The 25,198-nt window shown below is 48.5% G+C and overlaps 3 protein-coding genes across 3 annotated transcripts; 2 read left to right on the forward strand and 1 right to left on the reverse strand.

Moving 5' to 3' along the window:
• Window positions 1-1,057: 1,057 nt before the first annotated feature.
• Window positions 1,058-2,761, forward strand: PtA15_1A142 (uncharacterized protein; the record flags this gene model as incomplete). The annotated part of the gene is made up of 7 exons (XM_053165138.1): window positions 1,058-1,313; window positions 1,392-1,490; window positions 1,555-1,624; window positions 1,689-1,803; window positions 1,887-1,949; window positions 2,023-2,468; window positions 2,539-2,761. 7 exons carry the CDS (start codon window positions 1,058-1,060, stop codon window positions 2,759-2,761), a joined length of 1,272 nt encoding a protein of 423 aa, XP_053016359.1.
• A 5,264-nt stretch (window positions 2,762-8,025) lies between these two features.
• PtA15_1A143 (uncharacterized protein) lies at window positions 8,026-11,044 on the forward strand (the record flags this gene model as incomplete). Its single annotated transcript, XM_053165139.1, has 5 exons — window positions 8,026-9,593; window positions 9,660-9,960; window positions 10,051-10,374; window positions 10,447-10,557; window positions 10,625-11,044. The coding sequence occupies 5 exons, from the start codon at window positions 8,026-8,028 to the stop codon at window positions 11,042-11,044; spliced, it is 2,724 nt and encodes a 907-aa protein (XP_053016360.1).
• A 3,605-nt stretch (window positions 11,045-14,649) lies between these two features.
• Window positions 14,650-16,296, reverse strand: PtA15_1A144 (uncharacterized protein; the record flags this gene model as incomplete). Its single annotated transcript, XM_053165140.1, has 5 exons — window positions 14,650-15,291; window positions 15,403-15,433; window positions 15,553-15,653; window positions 15,723-16,042; window positions 16,119-16,296. 5 exons carry the CDS (start codon window positions 16,294-16,296, stop codon window positions 14,650-14,652), a joined length of 1,272 nt encoding a protein of 423 aa, XP_053016361.1.
• Between the last annotated feature and the right edge of the window lie 8,902 nt (window positions 16,297-25,198).

A 25,198-nucleotide genomic window follows, 5' to 3' on the forward strand; every position in this document is an offset into this window, starting at 1 on the left:
AACTCAGTCTTGACATTGCAAATCTAAGGAAAACATTGAAGATTGTTCTTTTGGATGGAAATGAGGATCCCTATTTCCCAGATCAACTTTTCTTTTGCATTTCTATCTGCCAAATATTGGATTTCATTGAAAGAAACTTTCATCAAGAGATTTTAAAGCAGACTGTAGAAAGTATGACTGAAGAAAACCCAAAGGATTTGAGAATGGAAGAAAAAAAAGAATTTTTGTTGTCTTTCTCAAAAGCTGTTGAATCATTTGAAATCAAAAAAGATCTGGAAGTGTTTGCTGCGTCAGGTCATAGTCAAATCTACAGTGGTAATAATGAAGCTTATGTTCTACCACTCCTAGAAAATTTCAATTCCCAATCTCATGATGCCTATCTTGAATTTAGCAAGATATATGACAAATCATGTGAAGAAAGATATATGTTTGATTTTATCAAAAATCAAGACAGTATCATACATGCAAATCTTTTTGATAAATTCAGTAGAAATGAATACAACTAGAGTTACACCACTGTACTTGAAGTGGCTTAACTCAGGAGTGAGGAAATTAATTCCACCAGAAACATGAATTTTCTTACACATTAGACATGATCATGGAATTGTTGATTCCAATGTGTTCAATACCTCAATTCAAGTCCCAATGAATCAACCCACATGTTTTCAAATTTCAAAACCAGATGTTTTTTGACCAACTGGATTCAACTTGTCTTGTGCACCAGCAAAACCTTTGCCTTATCTTTACTTGTGTTTCAAATATCTTTTTACTCACACTCAGTTCAGAAATCTTTCCAATTTGTCTTATTCGTTTCACAGGGGTATGATGAAGCCCAACACAACAAAATGCTGATGGGTTGGATATGAATTGTAGGACGGTGAAGGGTATTTGAGTCAGGTTCGTCGTTCGTTGACTTGGGCTCTTTCTTGAGACTGAGCTTGAACTTGGGGAACATGAGTGCATGCCCCGGATGCCCCGGACCTCCGGACCTCCCCGGACTGCATCGCCCGGTTTTCTGAGTTGCGTGGAGAGTTGCCGGAAAACCTCGCACTGGCCAATGAGCTCGTCCTCAATCCGCTTGTTCAACCTCATCGGCCGCAAGCAAACCGAGCTGACCAATTACTTCACAATGGGAAATCAGATTCGGCCACGCAGCACCTCACCATCAGCATCTCCCAATGGATCGAATGAACCATCCGCCAAGCGTACTCGACTTGAGACCGCGACTGCACCGAAGCCATCGAAGCTACATCTCGGGCACAAGCTATATACACCTGGTGCCTACCTGGCTCCCATGGTGAGAATAGGAACACGTGAATCTCTTGAACAGAATCTCAGAAAAGTCACTCAACAAAGAGTGCTGATTTTGTTCGTTTTTTTCCTCGTCCAAGTGCCCACTAGACTGCTGGCCCTGGAGTACGGCGCGGACTTGGTTTGGGGCCCGGAGATTGTGGATAAAGCTATTATCGGATCTACCAGGGCAGTTGACGGTAAGTCGTCTATAGTCCTTCGTTCGTCTTCTCCATGCGGGCTGAATCTGTTCCGTCACAACAGAATCAAGTGGAACAATTCTGTATACAAAGAACAATGGTGCCAGCTCGATTTGGCAAACCCATCCTATAGAGTAATTGAAGCAAATCTGTTGTTTGTGTGTCAATTCTCTCAGCTGATCGAAGTTCTGATTTTAGAAAGTCTCGTCTAATTTACCAGATTGGAAGTGCTAACAAAGACCTCGCTCTTCAAGCAGCACAAACCGTCGCTGATGACGTCAGTGGAATTGATCTCAATTGCGGTTGTCCCAAGGTCTGCATATTGAAATCTCCTGCCCCAATCCATACTCTTTACTCAACTGTTGTACTGTATTTGCCTCATAATCTCATGATCAGGATTTCTCTCTCAAGGGTGGAATGGGTGCCGCTTTGCTGAAAGAACCAGATAAACTGTGCGGTGTAAGGTTCAGCCATCCGACTTCCTCGGTTTCCATTCGACATGGAACTAACTTATCTCCAATTTCTCATGCAGATCTTGACGCACTTGGTTCAAAATTTACCCACCCATCCGATTTCGGTCAAGATTAGATTGCTACCAAGCCAAGAAGATACACTGTCCCTGGTCAAGAAGATATGCGAGACAGGCGTGTCGTGCTTGACTGTCCACTGTCGTACACAACCGATGAGATCCACCGAGCCTGCCCTTTTACATCGACTCCGGGAAATCGTTGACTTTGTCAATGGGATCCGCACAAGTGAAAACCCACTACCAGTGGTTGCGAATGGCGACTGTTTCAGTGTTCAAGACCTCCCAAAGTTTAAAGAGTTGACTGGGGTCACACGAGTCATGATTGCTCGTGGAGCCGAAAGTAACGTATCTTGTTTCAGGATGGATGGGCTCCTCAACCCGATCGAGGAGATCATGCCTCGGTACATTCAAGCAGGTATAGTCACCGGACAAGCCTATCCTAACGCCAAGTAAGTGTTTTTCTCTTATCTCTGAGATGGAGAACTTCTATCACTGAAAGAAAATTATCTCCCTTGTTAGATATTGTCTGTCTACAATGGATGTCAAGTCGCACACCAATGACACCAAGAGCGGTGCAAATAAGAACAAATTTACTCGCAAGGAACTCAAGACCAAGATACAGCAATGCAAGGATTGGTCTCAGATGGCGGAGCTCTTCAAGATCGATGTTGAGGCTACACGTCAGAAGCAATTGAAGCAGCTCTTTCCAAACATCCTTCCTTTTCCAAGCGTTGTTGATTGAGTCACGTTACATAGCCGTCGCCTACTTCGATACCAATGTCTCTCTCACTTCGTCCCAAAAAGCATTTGATCCCCTGGCAAAAAACTCCTCAACGGTAGAGCAACTCTCCGAGCAAATCTTGAAGCGCTTTTGCCAAACTGCAACAAAATCCATCTGGACCCAGAATCCAATAGGAACATTTCGCCAATCCCACTATAGTCTACTTGACCCAGAGAGCAGCCGCATTGTTCTTGGTTTTAGCTTGGATGAGTGTAACATAACCCCGTCATCAACCACACCGGGCCTGATTTCAATGGCACCAAGATATGTACTCCAGTCTCCCGGAGTAGGATTTAACCCAAGCAAGAGTAAAGATGCTTCTTGCTAATCCTGGGAGTAAGTGTTGTACTCATCTTCACATCCATGTCGTGCACTGCTTGCCATTCAAAAGTATGTAGACACCTGATGCAGCTTATCTAAATTAAGGTACATACAATATACTAGACCCTATTTCACAACATGAACTATGTGGTAATGAAGTGATATGTGGAAAATCTCAGAAAATCTTGGAAAAGCCCACCAAAACTGTCCTCATATGTCACCTCCACTAGGGCAATGATGCATCTGTTATGCCAATGTAATTAGCGCTGCTAAAAAAGCAATGTGATGCTTGCTGCTAATAATCTGGGACTGTAATTTTTAGTGTAATACCAACCTGCTAAAACCTGCTAACACTAAATTACAGCTAATTAACGGCTTGCTATGCTAAATTAGCTGTAATTTGTAGCAAAAATTGCACTTTTTTCCCCAGCCTGAGTTAGCTGTAATTGTAATAGTACATCTGCTACCATTTAGTTTAATGTAGCAGCGCTAAAAAACCACTAAATTAGGATATTACACGCTAACCATGGCATAATGCATCATTGACTAGGGGAATCCATATATGGAATTTTCAACAATGCAAAATTTCAAATCAGCAGAGCACTGGATGACTTCCCGTTGTGATCTGGAAGGCTCACAGAGATGATCTAGAGCCCAAAAAGCTAGATCTCCCTGCCAAGATCTGGACTTTTTGGGTCTAAACCAACATCCAGATTGCACGGGAAGTCACCCACTTTTGGTTTTCACTTACAAGTTTGAGCTAATTTGGCTGGAGAGGTGTCAGATTTCTGAGACCAGCAAGCAATGAGGCATAAGCAAACTAGCAAAAGCCACATTTATGCCAAGTGAGGCCTTGAGTTTGTTTGATTGCGTCAAAAACTGACATAGTTGCTGAGCACTCTTAGCAACAATGGGTAGTTATGTTACTGATAACGGTAACATAATAGTTTTTTAGCTGTTATTGTTACAGTTACTCGTAACGGCACCACCATAATGTAAGAGGAAGTAAGTGGTGTTTGTTACATTATCAGCACCTGCGGGGCGCCGGATAACTGATGGATTCTGGGCCAGAAACAGCCTTTTGGGGTCCACACGTTATCCAGTGGATAACACGCAGTAACAACCTCAAAAAAGAGGCTGTTACATTATGGGCAAGGCCTGCAAAGACCCTGTTACAAATAATGTAACAGGGCGCCGCGGGTAACTAGGGTAGTTATGTTACCAAAATTGTGCAGATAATGCAAAGTAATGGAACTACCCATTGTTGCTCTTGGGGGAGAAGGGGTTCAGGGCCTGGTCCTAGTTAAATTGCTAGATGGGGATAGTGTCAGGATCTCTCCCTGGCTTACCCATATGGAGGGAAGCTGTGAAATGTAAGTAAACAATAAAATTTACCGGGAATAAGCTATGGCACATTTGTGCAGTTCATAACACCAATTAATTGGGTGTGATGAATATGGTTCACTGTGAAGTCTTGCAAAATGTTTTCAGAAAAAAAAAAATACATGCCACAAAGCACACATTAGTTATAACATTCAATATCTTGACACAACAGATGAGGCCTGGTGCATCATTTTAGACTTCAAAGATTTGTTTTGCAGGCTTGAATTGTCAGCTTTGAGTGTTCTTGAACCATCCCAAACCACCATAAGGCTGCTAAAAGGTTTGGATTTACTTGGGAAATTTAGAGCCAGTAAGAGATCTGGTGACAGCTGATGTAATAATACCGTTCTTGTTAGTGGGATCAAAATTTGGCCTCAAATGCTTGGAAGTACTACTTCAAAGCACCAAAAGGCCACTTTATACCTCATAGCACAGAGAGTTATTGCCTACCCATGCCGGAAAGAGAGGGTGTGTGTTCAGCCTCTGGTGTGCAGAGCAGACTCCTAGCAGCAATGGGCCACTGCACTACACCAACGTTATTGGACAATAACTGTTAGTGTAGCCATTTTATTGACTCCCAAATTCATGTTATTTGTTATCTGAGACGCCAGTATCCATACTAACAATAACAGGAAATAACAGCAATAACAACAATAACAGGCCTTTTATTGCTACTAACAGGATACAATAACAGTTATTGCTGTTATCCATCACTATTTCCTGGGCAAGTTCCTGTATTGTTAGCAAAACAGAAAACAAGATAACAGAAATTTTGTTATTGTTAGCTGGTTTTGGATAAAATACACTACACTAACAAATAACGTTAGTGTATTGGTCCACCATTGCTCCTAGTCACAAAGCCAATGAGCAGCCCTAGTACAGATATGCACTAGGTAACTAATAATACCATTATGGAATAGGTGTTACCAATTGAGATTAATATTCCCTAAAGGAATAGCCACCCCAGCTTTAGACTTACACAAGGAAAAGGCTTGAAGCCAGTGGTTGTCCCTTCCAGGAGGATCCCCAAGATTATCACAAAACCAAATGAAGGTTCACTATCTCTACTAAGCCCAAGATATCATGACTCCTGTGTTGCTATTGGGGCCCTTTCAACCTCCTCATTTCCCCTTCATCCTTGTTTCTCCAGGTGCATGAAACCCAATACTGCTTATAGGGTGCAAGTTAAGGATTAATGTGGTTGCTCTAATTGTTGTTTAAGCCAGCCAATTAACAACCCCAAATGACTCAAGTTAGAGAAAATGAAGGTGAGAAGAAAACAGCTGAATCCTGATCCAAAAGTGAAACTGATACAATATAACATGTGTTGGTATTTGTTGGTATTTTATTAAATTTTATGCCCAATACAATGCATCAATATTGATCATATCTGAAGACCAATGCAATCCAGGTGTATCAAAAAAGTTTGCATTGGTGCAAGCATATGATACCATACAGGGTGTATTGCTGGGACGTGCGCTTGGATTGATCCCAAATTGCCCAATAGTGGATGTCAACCAGTACCTGTTAGGAGGTACCTGGCACTGCTTGGCGCACTCCACCTCCACCCGCCATGCACCCACTTTGGTCAAGAAAACAGCGGCTGCATACCCTGGTGCCAAATGGTACCCAGGTCTACTTTGACATTCTCTATTGGTCAATAGAGGTGCAATACTTTTTGAGACAATAAAGTGGTATCATATTGGTTTTTTCAAACAGAATATATGATACAGCAAAAGCAAAAAAGCTTGCGGTTCGGCAGGCCCGATTTTGGAATCTCAGGCACTGCCCTTCAAGCCTGTATAGGTCCTGTATGTCAAGCTGCATACAGGAATATCATTGGAAGAAAAATGCTATTTCCTTCATTATTGACATTGGGGTATTGAGGGTTGCACCATTGGAATCCTGGTGCAATTTTACCCCCATCCATCGGCCACTTTTGTCAGGACTATCTTCCTCACCCACTAGTCCGCCCAACGCGCAACTCAAGCTCAACCAGTCGCCCGGAGGCAATGTGACATCCTGCACAGTGGAGCTGTACAGGTGTGTGGCTGAAATGCAGCAGGCAATTTTCAGCCTCCTGCACCGGCAAGCTTTTTTGCTTTTGCTGTATTGTTTTTATTGTGGATTGGAAAATCAATGAAATACATGGTATCACCCAATACATAAATTGTACAGCCATGTTAGAAAAGCTTGCTTTTGGGCAGGCCCGACTTTTGGGCTGCTGATTTCAGCCTCAAAGCCTGTATGGCTCCTGTATGTCAGGAATGCCATTGGAAGAAAAAACCTAGTTTCTTTGTTTTCCACTTTGGGGCCTTGAGGGCCCCACCGTTGGATTCCTGGAGCGATTTTACTTTGATCTGGCTCTTCGCTGCCCCTGCCTCCCTCGCCCCTTGCCGGGCCTGGCACCCATGTCAAGCGCAACCGGCTGCCTGAACGGGTATTGTCTGCCTGTACAGTGTAGCTGTACAGGCCTGTGGCTGAAATGCTGAAATTGTTTCAGCCACACAAGCCGGCAAGCTTTCCTAACATGGCTGTATCAGTTTCAGTGTTGCCTGATCTCTTGGTTGGATTGTCACCAGGAAAAACAAACTGTCACTAGACTACAGGTGACATCAGCCTAAGTCCCCTCATGAGCTAGCCACCAGCTGCACAGTTGGCCACATGGACGGCCCCCTGTAGGAAACAAAGGGGCCATTGTAGCCTAGTTGTGGTAGCACCAGCGCTGGAAAAAAAGTGACAGTGATTGCTGCTTGATGTCAGCTGATGTCTGGTGAGAATTGATTTTTCCTGGTGCATGTGTATCTCTTTTTCCTTTCATTTGATTGTCTATCAGTTATATATATATATATATATATATATATTCAGAGACAGTCCTTTGACTTCCCATTGATCTTAGACAGTAAGATTATTTCCCTTGCAGCCAACAGTTTACCCTGTTTGAGACTCAGAGTTGAGGTGTTTTATATTTCTATTCCTGATTCCAGTATTACTATGAGTTGACCTTACGTATTGTGTGTGATGGTATATAGTTGGCTTAACTCGGTGATTGGAGTCTTTCCAAAGTATTTACAATCTTTTGTTGTTGATCATTAGTGCATGAAGTCTCGAGGTCTTGAAGGGGTTGAGGCCAAGTTGTGTTGATGATGAATGTTTAGGTTGGTTGGTGCTCTTCTGGTTGCTGTTCTTGGTGCAGCGCTTGCGAATTAAGCTCGGTTGATTGCACTCTGGTTGGCGCTGCTTCAGTGGGCAGGGAGCTGGATGCTGCAGGATGAGAAGTGTTTTTTATGAAACAGGTGTCAGTTTGACTGTGAGTGATCACCTTGCAAGTGAGTGGGCACGCAGCCAGCGGCCTGGCCCACCCGCCCTCAGCCCAGCCCTTGCGCCGAACCAGGCCTCGCTCGGACAGCCGAGAGGGCTGGCTGATGCCAGCTGAGCCAGGCTGGACGGAAAACACACATAAATATCAGCAGCATACCCACACTCACTCACTCACTCACTCACTCACTCATCCCCCAACAATGGCTGAGCCCGACACATCCTTCTACTCGGCCCACTGCCACGACGACTCGCTCTCCAGGTTCCTGCTCAAGCGCAAGCCCTCATCCGACAGCCTCCGCGCACGCCTCCAAACCATCGCCGCCCCCAGCAACACCCCCAAGCGCGGCAGACAGAACCCGCCGAGCAGCCCAGACAAGCCCCGCCTCGTCCGCATCTCCCGGAGGATCCTCACCCGCAAGCCCCACGCGCTCAAGGAGGAGGAAGACGAAATCAAGAAGATCACCCGCGAGAGACTCTTCTGGCACAAGCAGCAGGAGGAGGCCGACGCCCGCACCCAGGACGGCCCGATGGCCCCTGCCCGGCCCAAACACCTCGGCGGCATCCAGCAGCTCAATGCGCTCAAGCACCAGATCCAAACCATCAAGCACCACAGATACCCCGAACTGCCGTCCCCCAAGCCCGACGACTGGTTCTGCGAAGAGCAGGAGGAGGTCAGCAGCCTCTCCGAGACCAACAGCTCCACCAAGAGGCGTCGCCAGGCTAGCAACATCCCCCACAAATCACGCGTGCTCGTCGAGAGAGGAGTGGGCTCTATCCAGAGGAAGATCAAATCCATCAAACTCAAGCCCTCCCACTCCTCCCCCCTCCACCTCAACCGTCCCCCAAACCAGCCCCAAGAGCCCGTCCCAGAACAGGCCAGCCAGACCATCTCCACCCCTCCCAGCCTCACCAACTTCTCCAGCTCGCTTGGAACCCCAGATACCGACACCAGCCAGGCCCGGTTCTCATCCCACCAAGTCTCGCCCAACTCGACCAACCAATATCCCGGCAAGGCTCAGAAGATCTTCCGTGCTCTCCCCCATACCCGCAAAACTACCAAACCATCATCATTAACCTTGCCTGACCCAATCACAGAAAATCACCCGCAAGAGACTCACGCCCCTGCCGTCGACCGTCCTGGCACTCGCCCTACGCCGCTATCCATCGTCACCCAGGGCCTGCCCGAACCAGGGCCCTCCAACAATCAGAGCCAACCCGGCCACGTCTCGCCCAGGAACTGGCCCGACACCTCGTCCGAGCTGCCCCAATGGCAGAACTCGGCCATGGAGTTCTTGGCCGACGACCGCACGGGGCAGATCGACCGCTGGGTCTTCTCGTCCAGCCTGCTCGCCCAGCCCTGCTCGGACCCGACTGGTGGCCGCCGGGCACACCGGCTCTCTCTGGACGTCCCGCCCCGCGAGTTCTCGGAGACCCGGCGGCGGCGCTCGGAGCACGAGTGGCGCGCGCACCAGGCCTTCCTCTCCACCGGCCTCCCCGCCCTCGCCCGCGACCCCGCCGCGTCCCCGCTCGGAAACGCCCCGATCCTCGAGCCGCTCTACTTCGTCGAGAAACAGACGCCCAGCCAGGTCATCCTCGCCACCGACGTCCTCATCGAGCAGCAGGGCGGCCTCAGCTTCCTGGGCCAGGAAAACTTCAACGAACGCTTCCGCTCCAAGCCCTGGCAGACCGTCAAGACGATCAGACAGTACGACCGGCCGGGCCACCTGGATGCCGAGTATTTGCCTGGCCTCACCCGGCTGGCAGTAGTGTGAGTGCCAGGCCTGAAAGACCTCCTCGACCATATCCCCATTGACACATCCTCATCCTCATCCAGACAAACCCCACATTCCACCGACACCTTCCCCCTGCCGACGCCGGAATGGTACTGGCTAACCGAGTTCTCGATCGACCGCCAGACCAAGCCGGTCGACGCCAACGGCTGGGAATACTACGACGTCTTCAGCCGCAAATGGTCGCCCAACAGGCACGGCTGTCGCACCTTCATCCGCCGCCGGCGGTGGGTCCGCGTCCGCGGAAAGCTGGACACCTCCAGCCTCGCCGACCCGGCCCAAGCGGATTTCCATAGTGCCCCTGTTTCACCTCCGGGTCTCACGGCCGACCCCAGCGATAAACGAGTGCGTGATCACTACCCCCCCCCCCCCCCCCCCCCCCCGCCGTTTTTGTGTTTGATTCTGATCACAATATCTTTTTCGTGCACACTCCAGACCGTCGTCATATTGAAAAAACACGGCGTCCATCAGTCGATCGTCTTCAACTCTCAGACCATTGGGGGCGGCCACCTGCTGACCATCGATCTTCCCGGGCTCCCGGCCCTGGATGTGCGGTGGGACGACAGCTCCCTGGCAGTCCACAACCCGCTGTTTTCGGGGCAGGCGGTTGCGAGCGAGATTCTGAGACATCTGGCGGCCCAGGCCGGCGGCGGCTCTGCCGCGGAGCAGCTGGCAAACCAAGAGGAGATCATGGAGTGTCTGAAAGACCAGGTGGCCAGGATCAACCTCCAGCGCGTCACCAAGATCGTCACGGGCTTGGTGAGTTCTCTGCGTCTCTCATCCGCCCATCCACTGCGCCTTACCAATCGCCCGTCTACCGCTCGCGTACAGTCCGAGCCCCAAAAGGTCGATCTGTGGAGACACTGGCTCGAGTCTGATGGCTCGACAGACCCATCCACCAAGCCTGAAGCCGCCGACATATGGCGAGTAGTCGAGCGACACGTGAGTTGCTCTCATCCCCAGCCGTCTCCGGCGGTCCTCGCTCTGACCTCCTCCCTTCCAACCCCAGCTCGTGGACGTGTTGGCCACCTTTGTCTTCGACTTCTACCGCCTCAAGTTCATGAGCCTGGTCGTCGATCTGTATTCGCAAAGCTGTGCGGGCGCCGCGGGGGCCGAGCCGCGGCGTCTGGGGCCCCCGAAGGGCGGGTCCAAGCGGGGCCATGCGCGGCCGGGCCTGAGTGCGCACACGTTCCTCAACACGGGCGAGCGCAGCCCGAGCTTCCTGGCCCTCGGCACGCTCCCGCTCGAGTTCTGGAACAGCCGGCTCGCCCTCTTCGTCCCCCCCGCCCACCGGGCCCCCCGCCGACCCTTCGTCGCCCTCCCCGCCATCCGCGCCAAGCTCCTCGCCGCCAGCCAGATCCGCATCGAGCTCCACAGAGGCCTCAAGGCGCTCAACAGACTCAGGCGTGCGGCTACCACTGCCAAATAACCCCCCCCTCTCTTCATCACATGGTCTGAGCATTCCCTCTTCTTGATTTATTTATCCACCTTCCTTCCTCATCACTTTGCCTGAGAATTCCCTCTCCTTGAGTTATTTATCCATCTTCCCTCCTGGTCTTCATCCATCCGCCTATAATCTATGCCTCTCCTTCTAATACACCCTGTACCATGCCAACCCTTCCTGTTGCTCGTCGCCTCACTCACTTTTCACCCACTCAATCCACCTGATACCAAAAGAAAGAAAGAAACCACCTACTGCTGCTCACCTATTTATTTCGCTATGTACTTGTATTATTTAACTTGACTTTACTTTTTTTGCTTTTCTTCCAGAATGCTGGCATGCGAAAAGATCATCTGTGTACTACCTACTCATACAACTACACGGGCCCAAATTATTGTTGGAAATTTTAATGCTTAATTTATTCTCTTTCTTGCTTCTCTATCCCAAGCTCCCAACTCCGATCGAGGGGGGTTACATGATACGTATCCGAAGGAAAGGCGGACCCAAGTTTTCAAGACTCAGTTTCTGTACACTCCTGTTCGCACAACAAGACCCTGATGTCTTGGCAATTATGCAAGCTGATCACACAAGACCAGCTGCTCCTCGGATCAATACATCCAGTATCCGCCGAACACATTGGTGCAGCAAGATCATAAAGGCAACCTATTCATGGAAGTACATGATCTGTTTCTTTCAAAACATCTTCTCTTGTACTCTCACTTTCAGGCAAAACTCAATCCCATAGAAGTTAACTCTGTTAGTGTTTTTCTGCTCCGCTGTGCTGATATCTTGCACCAAAACCATGCTAAAGAGTATTGAAAGTAGATTGTTTGCCACAGTTGCAGTTAGGGAAGATAATTGGGCGGGCTCGGGCCGCCCATGGGCCGGTGTGATGAACAAAAGTGGTCCCTGCGTAGAATTGGCAGGACCTCGCTGCTCCAAGATGATTCCCAGGTAAAGTTGGCTGATCTGGGGAAACTCCGCTGCGCAGCTCCACCGCGTTGTAGGGCTCTGAGTGTGATAAATAAAGTAAAGCACGTAAAATAATAAGGCTCTGCAGACGTAAACTGTAAAATAAAACTCCGCCGCATAATTTACCATAAAGAAGATAACTCCGCCACAAAACTCCAAGAAAACAGCCATAAAGCATGCACAACCATAACACATAAAGCAAGTCTACAATGTAAAACTCCGCTCCACAACATACAAAAAGTAAAAGAAGCACAACAATCCACCAAGTAAAGTCAAAACCGTAAAAAAGAGTCTGTGGGGAGTATGATGCAGAATCGTCCCTCTCCCACCGGGGTTTTATAGAGAAAAGGAAGAGAACTAAGAAATATCCTCCGCCCGCCTCCCACGCACGCCATCTGCTAACTCCGTTCACATGCACACACTTGTCATCTGCCAAGCGCTATACACACACACATGTCATCCGTCAAGCTCTGCTCTCACGCTAACTCCTTTTGTCTCCGCTGCTTGCCTTTGACCACCATCAAACTCCTCTCCCTAGCTTCCACGCCCCTGTCTAGCCTATGATGTGAGGATCACACATGCCGCCCTTTTGGCTGCCACGGCTTCCCCCAATCACCACCTCCGATAGCCAGTCTGTGCTGGCCTGCTCAGTTTGAGTCCAGTTCCGCCGTCAAGCTCCATGTGCCGCCGCCTTCAGCTGTGCACTCTGCTCGTGCTCTGTGGACAATTTGACATGTGTTCCAGAATTGATCACCACACCGGCCTGGCTCAGCCTGGGAATTTAGTGGACAGGCCGGGCTGGGCCAGTTCCTCTCAAATGCCAACCCAACCCAAACCCGTTTATGACTTGGGCTGCCCACAGGAGGCCAGCAGGCCCCAGCGAAAATAAATAAATAAAGAAACAGAAAAAAAAGCTTTTGAAGAGTTGTATTGCCTTTCATCCCTGTTTGATATGTTTCTACTTTATAACCAGGGAGGGGCAATGAAAAAACAATAGAAAAATTCATAGAAATTGAAAAATATCTAACTACAAGGTTGCCTGCTTGGCCGCTGGCTTGAAATTCCAATTTCAAAGAAAATGATGTTAGTTGACTTGCTGGAAGTGAGGGGAGATTCAGGAAAGCACAAAGAAACTGACCTATTATCTTGGAGAAGTGCACCCAAACCTCACTGGTGAGTTTTTGCTTCTTTTACTGGCTCTATTGTGATTTTCTCTGGCTTTCCGCAGGTACTGTAGTCTGAATTTGGGGTATATCATTGGTTTCCTTGGCTTGCAAATTTGGTCTGGCAGTCACCAGTATGTTGATTTCCTTGCGGTAGACCCTGCCATGTTGTCAAGAGTTGAGGGTGGCCGCCAAAAAGGCCAAAGTTGGTGGTTGCACAGGTTAACTACCTTGGCAACTTGCTGACTCCTGATCACATATCTGCTTGGGGGTCCACCCGGTGAATATAGGGGGGGTGGCCTGACGGATGCCCGGTGGGCTACCCACCCCGCCCCGACTAATTGCGTGGGTCTCTCAGGCCGGGCCAACATTGAAAGATTCCCCAACATGCTAGCCCAAGCCTGGGCCAAACCCTGACGGGTTTGGGGGGCCTGATTATCATCCCTAGTTGCAGTGTACCAAAATGCCATGTTATAATACCTCTGGTCATCACATTGTGTGTTGTCACTCCATACCCATCATCATTCATCATCAACACTGTGTACTTAGCTCACACTGCCCGCAAGCAGGTGTTGAAATACGGATTTCGCTGCACTGACGTTTTGCCAGCAACACAACCACAGTGACTGCAGCTACTTGTGCAGTCACGCGCAAGAAAACATCACCCTGACAAGATTCTTGCTTTGTCACCTCCTTGCAGGCTGTGTCAATGGTTAGAGAATCACTCCTACAAGTTGATCAGGTTGAGGGTTTGATTCCTTCAGTAAGCAAGTTTGTGGATTCAACCCTCACATCTCTCAAAGTTGTCTTTTCCCATAGTTCAATAAAGAGTGCTGTAAAGCAGCATAGCCACCATTTTTACAGCCTGAGAAGCACTAACACATTCAAAGCACTACAGTTCAAAGAGAACCACATTTAAGACAGACTCAAACGAGTTCAATGTTGAAGCTGTATCTCTTCCCTCTCTCTTCACCAAGCTTGGAGGCCATGGTTGGATGGCACTTTTCCTTACACTGTGCCAGACTATTGTTGGCAAATCCCTGAGATTTTCACTGCAGCAATTTTTTGATATTGCAGTTGGTGAAAGTGGGTGAGGGATGATTAAGCTTGATCATTGTGCAATTATTTTCAACCCAAATTTTGATGAAAATGTTTAACAAGCCGTGAGATGAAGACTTCAGCCTCACACACAAGTGGAAACGGGTTCTCAATCAGGAGAAATTTGTTTAACCAAAAGAGGGCCAAACTATTTTTGTGTTTTGCTTCATTCCCAGATTTTGTTTGAGAAAGAAGAAAAACAAACATCAGACCAGAAGTCAAGCTGCAGTAATAAGCTGGGAGTAAGAATGCATTTTTTTGCTTTAAAGGAGGGACATGCATCAGTCTCAGATCATTCAGGAAAAAAACACGTATCAGATCACGTTCATTCACATAGCAGGTGTAGAAGTATTTGTATATCTAGACAGCTTTTGCTGGGAAACGGTGAATTTTGTGTTTGTGTTTCAAATTCAGGTTGCGAGCACTGTTAGGAGCGAGTTCGGTGGTGTGGCCAGATTCTTGTTTGATACTTTCAAGCTGGGATAGGATCTCCGTCTCGGAAGGCAAGTGTTGAGCGTCAGCAGGCACATCGTTGATCTTGTTGGTGCCATTCCAAAGCTGGCGATCCTTCTGGAGGACCAGGTGGGAAAACGCAGCCTTGTAGGCGGGGGTTTGCTTCCTTCTAAACTCCAGATCCCTGTCAATCTCCTCCCAGAAGCGCGTGTTCCTACGCTGGCGACGATGGTCGTTCAGTTGGAATCTGAGGTAAGCGATTCGAACTTCGAACTGGTGGTTAACCTCGGGGAGGCTCTTGATGTACTCATCGGACTGGTGCTCCATCGTGTAATCCATCCTCCGAAAAACATAGATTACCAACTGGTCGAGTGTTGGCATCGGCCTGAATTGGCCCGGGGAGATCGGATGCGTACCCTTGAGGATTACATCAGCGAACATGGTCTTTTCGCTCTGCAGGAGTTCGCGGACAAGCTTCATGAGATCAGGAACCCATGTGTCGCCGGGTAAGGTTGCGAGGAAGGCTTGCGATTGGGCGTCGATGATTTCCTATAAGTATCGACCCGCGCAAATTCAAAGCAAAGACATCAGTTTGAATAGTATACAACGGACAAAAGAGCACAGTTCTGACAAACCCGCATGATCATTACAGGTGCCTACTCGATATGCCTGTGGCCGTTCCACCGGCCTCCTGTGCGTCCGTATGCTTCGAGATCAGGCCGTAACAGGATTTGGCCGAGGTGGCCACGTATGAATTTTCTCAAGGCAGGGGGGTATTGGTCTCGTCGCTGCAGGTGCGGTGGCACCCACGCCGGCTCGGGAGAAACGGAGGCCGGTTCGATCGGCTCAGTCGGCTGATGCGAATTGTGTAAGAGGAGCATCAAAGTTGGCCATCGATCGGCTTGGGGGATCTGAGCAGAGAAATGTTTCAACAATGAAATCCCTCTTTCTGGCCAATGACTGCCTTAACAACGACTTACATCAAACAACCTCTCTGCTTGAGCATAGACCTCATCGCTGATTCCGAGCCCTCTTTGAATTTCCCTCAGTCTGCGGTCCCTGCTGACGGAGTCGGCGGACAGATTCGGTTCACCGAGATCCGTACCGAATAACCAGGACATGCCCATCCCGGGTGAGTCGGTTTGGTGGGCCGATGAAGCTTGGTGAGCCAGCCGAGAGGAGGGGTTGCGCTCATAAGGCGAGAAAGGGCTCGGCGGAACGGCTCTGTTCCTCACCGGACCGGCGGTGCTGCTCTGCAGAGGTCTGGCGTGATTCACATTGCCGGCAGTAACTGGAACAGCTATTTGTTAGTTCTGTTTTCCGCCGCTGTTGGCGTAGAGAGGTCGCAAACGTTCCACGTCAAATGCAGGGCTTACTCGCTGATGTTTGCGGCTTTCGATCCTCCGGAGGATATCTGCCGTGGCCTGAGGGAATGTTATGATGACTTGCTGAATTCGCAAGTGTATTCTGAGACTCGGTGATAGGTGGGCCAAACCAGTGATCCAACTCCAAGGTTTGCTCAAAAGTCCTGAGTTCGGGCTTGGATTTATTCATGATGGGCTATGAGCTTGCATCCAGCAACAATGAAACGATTCAGAAGGCTTGATAGAGGAGATTGTCCCCAAGTGATGCTGTCCAACGACGAACTTGAGGGACTGGAGGCGGTTTGTAGAGGATTTTCTAACGAACAAAGCTTGTCAGGACAAAGGATCTTATATTTATGTGCACATAACACCTGCAAGTGCAGAGTCGAGGACTCGAGACTCGATAGATCCGGTCGGCGATTCATAAAAGCTCTTCTGATGTGCTTTTCAAATTCCAAATTGAATATATGGTTCACACCAGTTCATTCCCGGCCAGATGCCCTTCAAATTGGTTGAGGATCGGTTGGTAAGCGGTTGGGGAAACCAAAAAAGACGTACGGCAAAACGTTTTGAAATCATTTTCTGGTTGATGTGGTTCTGAAGACCAAATTGGTTGGAGAGTGGTTTCTGGCGAATTAGCTAAATCCCTCGATTGGAGGCGCGCGAGCACTGTTGCAAAGCAACTCTCCGAAGGAGGGACTTACGCAGTAGGCAGCAGAAGGGTGTTTTGCACGTTTTGTTATGTCTTGTCCTGTAGCAGCTACACAAATGTACTTGAGGCCAAGTGAGCTACCTCAAAAGATGCGCAAGAAGCATGGCTCTCTGCTAACATTTTTTATATATTTTTAACAACCAAACCTGATTTTTAAACAATTATCCAACACAAGACATCTGACTGCCTTCTTGCAAGTGCTAGCAGTTGTTTTAGTGCATGTTTTTCTGAAACCTGACAGCTGAACACCACCTTCTTGATAATCACATGCATTGGGTTGCACATTTGTATTGGTCTGTCAGACTTGAGGGATGTTGTACATAAGACCATCTTTGGCATGTGTCAAAGTATGGATTTACCCAAGGACCTGTGTTAAGAGCGCTCACAAATTCCTGATTTCCCTTTTCAGATTCAAAGGTAGAAATAGAGCACCACTGCCTCAGGGAGGTGGCAGGTGGAAGGGCAGATGTAGGCGGACAATTCTGTCTCCTCAGATTTTCAATACCTTTTACCTGAGTCAAGATATAAACAGTTGAATTGTTTGAAAATTTTCCCCAGCCAAATGGGATTTCTGCTGCCTACTGTTTTGTGAGGTAGGGCATAAGTCCCTCCTTTGGAGGGTTGCTTTGCAACAGCGTTTGCGCGCCTCCAATTGAGGGACTTAGCTAAGTTTGGGTTTTTGGAACCAAATTGATTGGAGAGTGGTTTGTGGAACCAAGTTGGTCTAAATTTGGTCCCAAAAACCATTTTGTGAGAGAATGAGCACCGTGCCCACAGCAATTTGGTTTTCAGAACCTATCTCAGAACCTTTTCCCAGTTTCCCCAATGTTGTGGGATTGGTTCTGGAAACCAAAATGGTTGGTGTAGAGGTTATCAAAACCAAAAACCCAGAACCAATGGAAGTTCCCAGAAATATTCCTTGGAACCATTATGACATGGGCAGGCAGTTCTGAATACTGACAAGTAAAAAGATTTGTGAGGATGGTGTTTGCTCTCCCAACGTTTCCAAGCTGCGGGGAGCATGGTAACCACCACGAGTTGACAATTGTGATCTCGTTCTACAAGGGTCAGTGATTGCTGGCCCAGCCAAACAGACCCAAATCCCCAGCCCCAAAGAAAGGTAAGCCCCTTTTTTTGAACCAGACCCAAAAGCACACAAACCATAAGCTAAAAAATATCACCACATTGATCTTAGCAGCGGAGCAGCCAGCAATAACCTCAGTGGTCACAGCAAGCCAAACAGAACAGACAAAGCCCAGAACCCAGTACATACCCAAGACCAGGAGACAGCAGTTCTTACCCCAAGACTGACCAAACACATTCTGTTACAGAACTCTTGCGGAATGGCTTGGATCCCAGAAAAAAAGCAGACCTGCTCGCCAGGATCACAGAAGCAATGGAAAACCATAAGCCACTCAACCCCAACTCAACACCAGAGCCATAAGAGAAACAAAATAAGTGAGCTAGCTCACACAAACCTCATTTGTCTAAGCAGCTCGAGACTCAGTGGTGTTGTTGGGTCAAGACAAAACCAAGCAGCTCAAGACTCAGCGGTGTTTTTCCATCAAGACAAAACCAATCAGATTGAGATTCAGCAGTGTTGTTCCGTCAAGACAAAACCAAGTTTAATGTAAAGTATTTGTGCTTAATGTATTTAATATTTAGTTTATAATGTACTATAATATTTAAAACTATACTATTTTGATGCTGTTGATGGTTGATTGATCTCACCACAACGCACAGAGATTCTTGTTCTCATTCTCTTCATCTTCTCATCTACAAACCAGACCAGAACCCCAGCCAGCAGGCTTTTACCTCTCTGCTTTTGTGAGAATGCACACCTAGGTGAATGGCATCAATTTCATAAATTGAGAGAGATGCCAGGATCTCAATCAGCTGCGGACAAAGGTAAGCAAAAAGCAAACCTTTTCCGCAGTCCAAGACTGTGCAAGAGAAGTTGAAAAAACTGATCCACCTCTGGTGCATGCAGGTACAACATATGCAAGCCAGAAGCCTAGGCTCGAGGATATTCCCAGCTCCAAGACACTTACGACGGCGTTGAGCGCGCGTCGGCGGTTGGTTGTTTTTGAGGGATTAAGTGGAAAGACAGGGAAGGGAAGAAGAGGACTCCAGATGATCAATAAGATTCAGGATGGCGCTATGGAGGGCGTCGGATAATCAACAATAAACTCTGATGGATTCCTAATTTGGGATCAGCTAGGTTCCATGCCCCCCTTCCTCTGAGTTCGTGGGCGAACTCAGACTCCAGGGGGCGCCGCGGACTGCGGACCCGTCATCACGCCCCGCACGCGCACAAAGACAAAACAAAACAACACAAAACCACAAGCAGGCTACAAAAGAGAACAAACCAAACCCTCCCCACTGAACCCATCCAAAGCGCGCAGTAGAGAAAAGGAAAATAAAACAGAGGATCCATGAAAAAGAAAACAACAACCTGAGAGAACAAGCAGAACAAACAAAGGAAAGGGTGATCCTGAACACGTCTTGAAGGCGCGACGCGCGCCGCGTCGCAAGATCTTGAAAGGAACTGAGTCTTGAGTCTTGAAGCTTGAATCCTGGGGCACCTCGACCAGCCGCGCGCCAGCGCGCAATGCTTTGAACTGAGTCTACATCTGTACCATGCGGCACACCACATCGTCCATTAATCAGATCCGCACAGCTCTCATCAAGAGTGATAAGATGATCACTACACTGGATCATCGCTTCAAGCTTCCTCCTCTCCACAATATCCGCTCCGCCATCGACGAAGTTATGAAAGGCCAGATTGCCTTGACTTTCGAGCCTTCTAGATCAACTAACCCTGTCCCTTCGCCGCCGTTCAAGGATGCGAATGAAGTCATGCGGAAAATGGAAGCGGAGCGGCGCCCAACAAACAACGTCACTACCGCTCCGCAGGCCCCGGCAACCATTGATGAGATCACCAGGATGCTCCAGTCCTTTGAGCAGCGCCTGATGGAGAAGTTCGCGCTCTGCCCTCCGCCTCAGTCCTCCGCTCCACACACGGCTCCGCCCTCCGCAGTGCGGCAACCATTGATCTGTTACTACTGCCATTTCGAAGGCCACGGGACTGGCCGATGCTTCGAGCTCCAGAAGGACAAGGAGGATAAGCTTGTTGAGCAGAAGGGTAACAACTACTTCCTCCCAAGTGGTGCCCTGATCCCTTTTGATCCTAGTCGACCGATCCGCCGCGTGGTGGCCTCCTTCAAGGCATCACACCCGTCTAGCATCTTTGTTTCCGCGCCATTCAGGACTGGTTGCGGAGCTCTTCACCCGTGGTATCTGCCAGCTTCTCCGACTCCGCCGCCGCCTTGTCACCCAATCCGCAGGCAAGCAACGCCAGATTCATCCACCCCTAGTTCTCCGCCAGGTTTAGCTCCGTCTCCGCAAGCAGTAGATGCCATTTTTGAGAGTATCTCTGCTCTCCTTGTTCCCAATCCCGCCGCTACCGCTCCGCCCATTGCGGTCAATAGAAAGAAGAAGATCCCGCGCCCCTGTTTGGATTCCCGTCAAATCAAAGTGAAGCAAGATCAATATTTTCCCGCGACCCTTTCTAGTTCCAGTTCTGAGTTTGTTCCTAGCCACCAGCTCTGCCAGCCTGCAGAGATTTTGATTCCGCCATTCCGCCTCCGAGATGAGGTTAAACTATCTTTTCCAATCCGTGCTTCCAATCAGCTCCGCAAAGAGGTTAAACTATCCAATCCTGATCCAATCTCTGATCCTATTCCCGCTCCTTGTCCTCTGATCTCTGTGGACCGTCTCCGCTCTTCTACAGCCGTTCTCCGCAATGAGAGTAAACTAGTTCCACATGGTTTGGATGTGTTGGGTTTTGGTTTTCCGCAGAGGCAAAATGGAGTGCAAGTAAGTCCTCCCAATTGTGCACCTCCGGGGCTTGATGCCACTTTAGCTGTCAAAACTCTACCCTGTGCCACATTTGTGAGCAATTCTTGATCCCTTGGTTCCTCCGCTTGTTTAGGCCAGCTCCTTCAGTTTCAAGATCATCTCCAAGAGCCCCGGACTCCCTTCTGGTTCCCATTCTTTTAGGTTTTTCTTTCAGTTCAACTTTGACTCAGCATATTTCTATTTCAAGAGAAGAGGAGAGCAGTCTAGGGACAGACTGCAAGTTGGGGAGAGATGTGGTGAGCAAAATGGTACAGACGGTCTACAGTTCAAGATCCAGATGAAGACTCAAGATTCAAGTGATCAGTTATCAAGGTCAAGACTTCAAGATTCTCCATCTCAAATCTCAAGCTCAAGATTCAAGATGTTATGATTGATATTGATGATTGTTGTTGATTTTTCTCTCTGTTCTTTTTGATCCATTGCACCCATCCTCTTATGTTACTCTCCTCATTTTTCTATGTATGTGGTTGATCTTTTCTTTGTGTGTGTTTTGTTTTGTTTGTGTTGTGGAGCTTGTTTGTAGTTAGGGATGTGATGAACATGTCTGTGACATGTTCACTTCCTGGAGTCTGAGTTCGAAGTTCGAACTCAGATGATGGGGAAGCATGGTAGTCTTCTGATCCACAAAATACACCATCAAGATTCTCAGATCCTTATCCTCATCACCTCATCAGATCCTTATCAACCCTCAAGATCCTCATCAGCATCCCTCTCCAGATCCTCAACCCCCAAACCCGCCAACAAGTCTCACTGACATTGTTGTTCAACTCCCTTTCTCTGGTTTTCTCAGATCTCATTCATCCTAGGACCTCACAGGAAGGCAGGCTCATCACCACTTTCCCTTCCAAGCACTGCCTACCGCCTGGCACAGCAGGAGTTCCACAACAATGAGGAAGAAGAAATTGACCCGGAAGACTGGAACGATGTTAACTTTCAAATGCGCAAGTTATGATACGAACACGGCGGTATTCATCAACCCGTTGGATCCCAACAAGTACGTTGTGGTCACTATGAATGCATGTCAAGAATGGGCCATGTGTATTGTGAGCTATTTGAATGTTTGGTCTATTTTTGTATATTTCTTACTGATCTATCTGCGTTTTTAGCTTGACCTTGATATGCCTGGAGTTAACTTGACATCCCCCCCAAGAAGTTTGCTACCTTACTGCATTTGTGGAGCAAAGAAGACCAAACTAGCCGATGCCGATCCACCACAACCGTTGCAATCCAATTTATCGTTGCAACAGTTTATAGTTGAGGCCATCACAGCAAATGTAGGATCATTGGTGGCCAATGCCAATGTGGCATCATCATCACAGCCATCCACTCACATCGGGCCTGCGCCTCCTAGTCCTCCAGCTCCGTCTTTGGATAGTAATCCCGAGTTGAATCCACCGATTCTTGAGTACTTGCAGTTTTTACAACTCAGAGACGTATAAATGGTTCACAAAATCCTCATAGAGAACGACATCATTTCCCACAAGTACTTCCGCCCTGGATCTTCCCTCTCTCGTAATGAGATCCGTCAATTTGGCTTGACGGTAGGCGTAGTTACAGCTTTGGTTGATAACGTTAGTAAATACAATCAATATCTAGCTAGAAGATAATTTGTACAACTCGCTTGTGTGTCTATCTATCCTGTACTAGCGTGTGTGCATGTGCACTTTGTCTCTGTTGGTTGGTTCTCTGTCTCTCTTCAATGTCATGATACACATTGTCTCTGCTGGTTATATTTCTCTCCAATGTCAGACTTCTCTCTCTCAACTCACAGGAGCCAATGATTTGGACTTAAGAAAGTTGTAACATGGATTGGTGCTATTCCTGGAAGTCATGAGCGTAATAAAATACAGAAATAAAAAAGAAACAAGGACGTGAACTAGCAGACATTCAGGAGGATGAGGATCCATCTCAGCCGGAGCCTGCAGACGACGAAATGGAGGAAGTATCTGGCAACAGTTCGGATGGTGGATCATCAGATGGCTCTGACTGAGCTGGATCACACCTACCAGGGTTGTTGTTTAAGTTGGGGGAGGAAAAAAGACCTGCTCCTGACAAAGTCACTCTTTAAATAATTTCAATTGTCAGTTCAGTGGATATCAGGACCATCTTTTCAAACCAAAGCAAAAACTCAACATAAAACAACAAAAAAAAAAAAAAAAAAAAAAAAAAAACCTCACACAGCTTCTATACTGTTCCTTCTTCTCCATTTCTCTTATCTTTTTTCTCTCTCTTTCTCTCTCAGTGGTATGCTTACAGGGAAGGTTGGGGACAACCTGTTTAAGTTGGGGGAGGGGGGTCTGGGATGGATTAATTTCAAAAATGAAAAGAAAAAAAGACAACAATAAAACAAAAATAACTAATCATCTTTATCCTTAGGGTTCTGGGGGTTTTACAATTTTTTTTTTTTTTTTTTTTTTTTTTTTTGAGTTTTTTAGGATTATCTATCGATTTTTTTTGAGAAGGATACGTTTTACCCCGGGTACTCTGGACAAAAGATTAGTAACAACAGAAAACTAGGAAAGAAACAAGCCAGAGGATCAGTATTGTGGGTGTAAGCAGGTGTAAAAAGAGGAGGAAACTCACGAAGGAACTAGTCATTGTAGCCAGCTTGACGCATGGTAGATCGAAACTCTTCGGATACGACCTGGAAGATGTGAACTCGCTGGATTCGACCGTTGACGACCTCGTTGGGAATCTGCTGGCAGTAGGGTACGAAGGCTCGAGCAAAAGTGTGATAGAGCCTAGTATAGGCCTCGGAGTCGATTGCGAAACGAGCACGATGCTCGATAGCTAAGGGACAATGGGGCTCCAGGAGAGCTTGGACTTGGAGGTCGCTTAAGAAGGGGTAATCCTCGATCGGGGGTTGACCAATGATGGAGGGGGTGGAAGCACGAGAAATGCTACTCATGCTGACGTCGTCCGCCAGATCAGTCTTGGTGACACCATCGGCATCGGCCTCACCATCGGCATCACCATCGGCATCATCAACGCCGTCGGCATCGGCACCACCTTCAGGATCAACGGCATCAACCTCGATGGGTTGATGACTGTTGGGCTCGTTACCAGTAGGCGCGGGCTGGTTAAGCCAGTTGGGTGATAGAGTAAGGAGAAGGACGTACACCACCCAACCACTCAATAAGGAGGTCCATCCCATCATCGGCGCGATTGGTCTCGGCAGTAGCTTCCCCGGATTGAGATGAGCCTGACGCACCCGAACCCTGGGAACGATCCCCATACTCGGCCGAGGAATGAGACCCGTACTCGGACGAATCTGCGATCGAGTTTCGACAGCTGATAGCCGGCGAAGTGAGGTTGCTGGGACGAGGAGCAGCCGGTACCAGCCACTCGTCGCCTATGACAACTCGGTTGGATACTAAGAACTGTGTGGCGAAGATCGGTGGTCAGGAACTTGCATGGAAAAAAAAGGGAAGAGAAAGATTGACTCACTGGATTGTCGGCTTCGTCGGAAGCGGGTCGATAAACGGGCGAGTTGGGATGCGATCTCTCACCCGGGAGGCGAGGTTGGTATACTGGAGACGCCTGGCCGGGACTGGCTGCATCCGCACCCTGAAAGCGGGGGTGGAGGCCCACCAACCCGGGGGGAACCCGCGACGGGGAGGGCGACGGGGTCCGGAGTTCGGACGGGGAATCCGGACGATCACTGGATGCGATAATCTGAAGTAACCGAAGAATGGAGTCAGTATCGGATCGGATAGCTTACAGCGGTCCGGATATACAACTCACCGAAGCCACTTGGGCCATCGTCGATCCGGCAACGACAAAAGGCCGATGATCCGGAGAAGCCGGGCCATCAGCTGAGCGATTGACTCGGGTTCGAGGTCGATTGGGGCGGTTGAACGCTTCCAAACGCTGGCGGGACCATTGGAACCATGAAGGACGAATCACCCCGCCTCTGTACATAGGCCCGTCCATGATAAGGATAGGGTTGTGTACAGAGGAACCTGGCTAGTAGCAGAACAACTAACACGGGTCAGCAGTGCGACAGGACGGCAAGCTACTGGTATGAGGAACAAAATGGACGCACTCGAGTTGAAGCGCTAGCAGAGGCCCCGCGGGCTCGTAACGGGTAAGGGGACGGGGAAAAGTAGGTACGATAGTAGGGTCTGTTGGACATGGTAGCAGACGAAAGTAATAAGCCTAGAAAAGTAGTACTGGGGAGGAGTGAGGTGGATGATGAGGTGGGAGGAGGCGAGGGGAACCTTTTTTATACTCACCTTGGATTCTGTGAGGACTCATAGGGACTTAAGGACCCGTAGTCCTTTTGCCCCATGCGCGGGCTCTGAACGGAGGCCACAGACCATTGGTAACTAGAGGTTGGATCGTTCGACTCGACCGAATAGGAACCCCAGATAGAGTCGAGCCGGACGGCGTGCGGGGCCATCTCTCCCTCCGGAACGATACGTACTCGAACCCACGGCCAGGTCTTGAGAAGCCGGCT

The sequence above is a fragment of the Puccinia triticina genome, chromosome 1A (assembly GCF_026914185.1).
Source record: "Puccinia triticina chromosome 1A, complete sequence".
Taxonomy (NCBI): Eukaryota; Fungi; Basidiomycota; class Pucciniomycetes; order Pucciniales; family Pucciniaceae; genus Puccinia; species Puccinia triticina.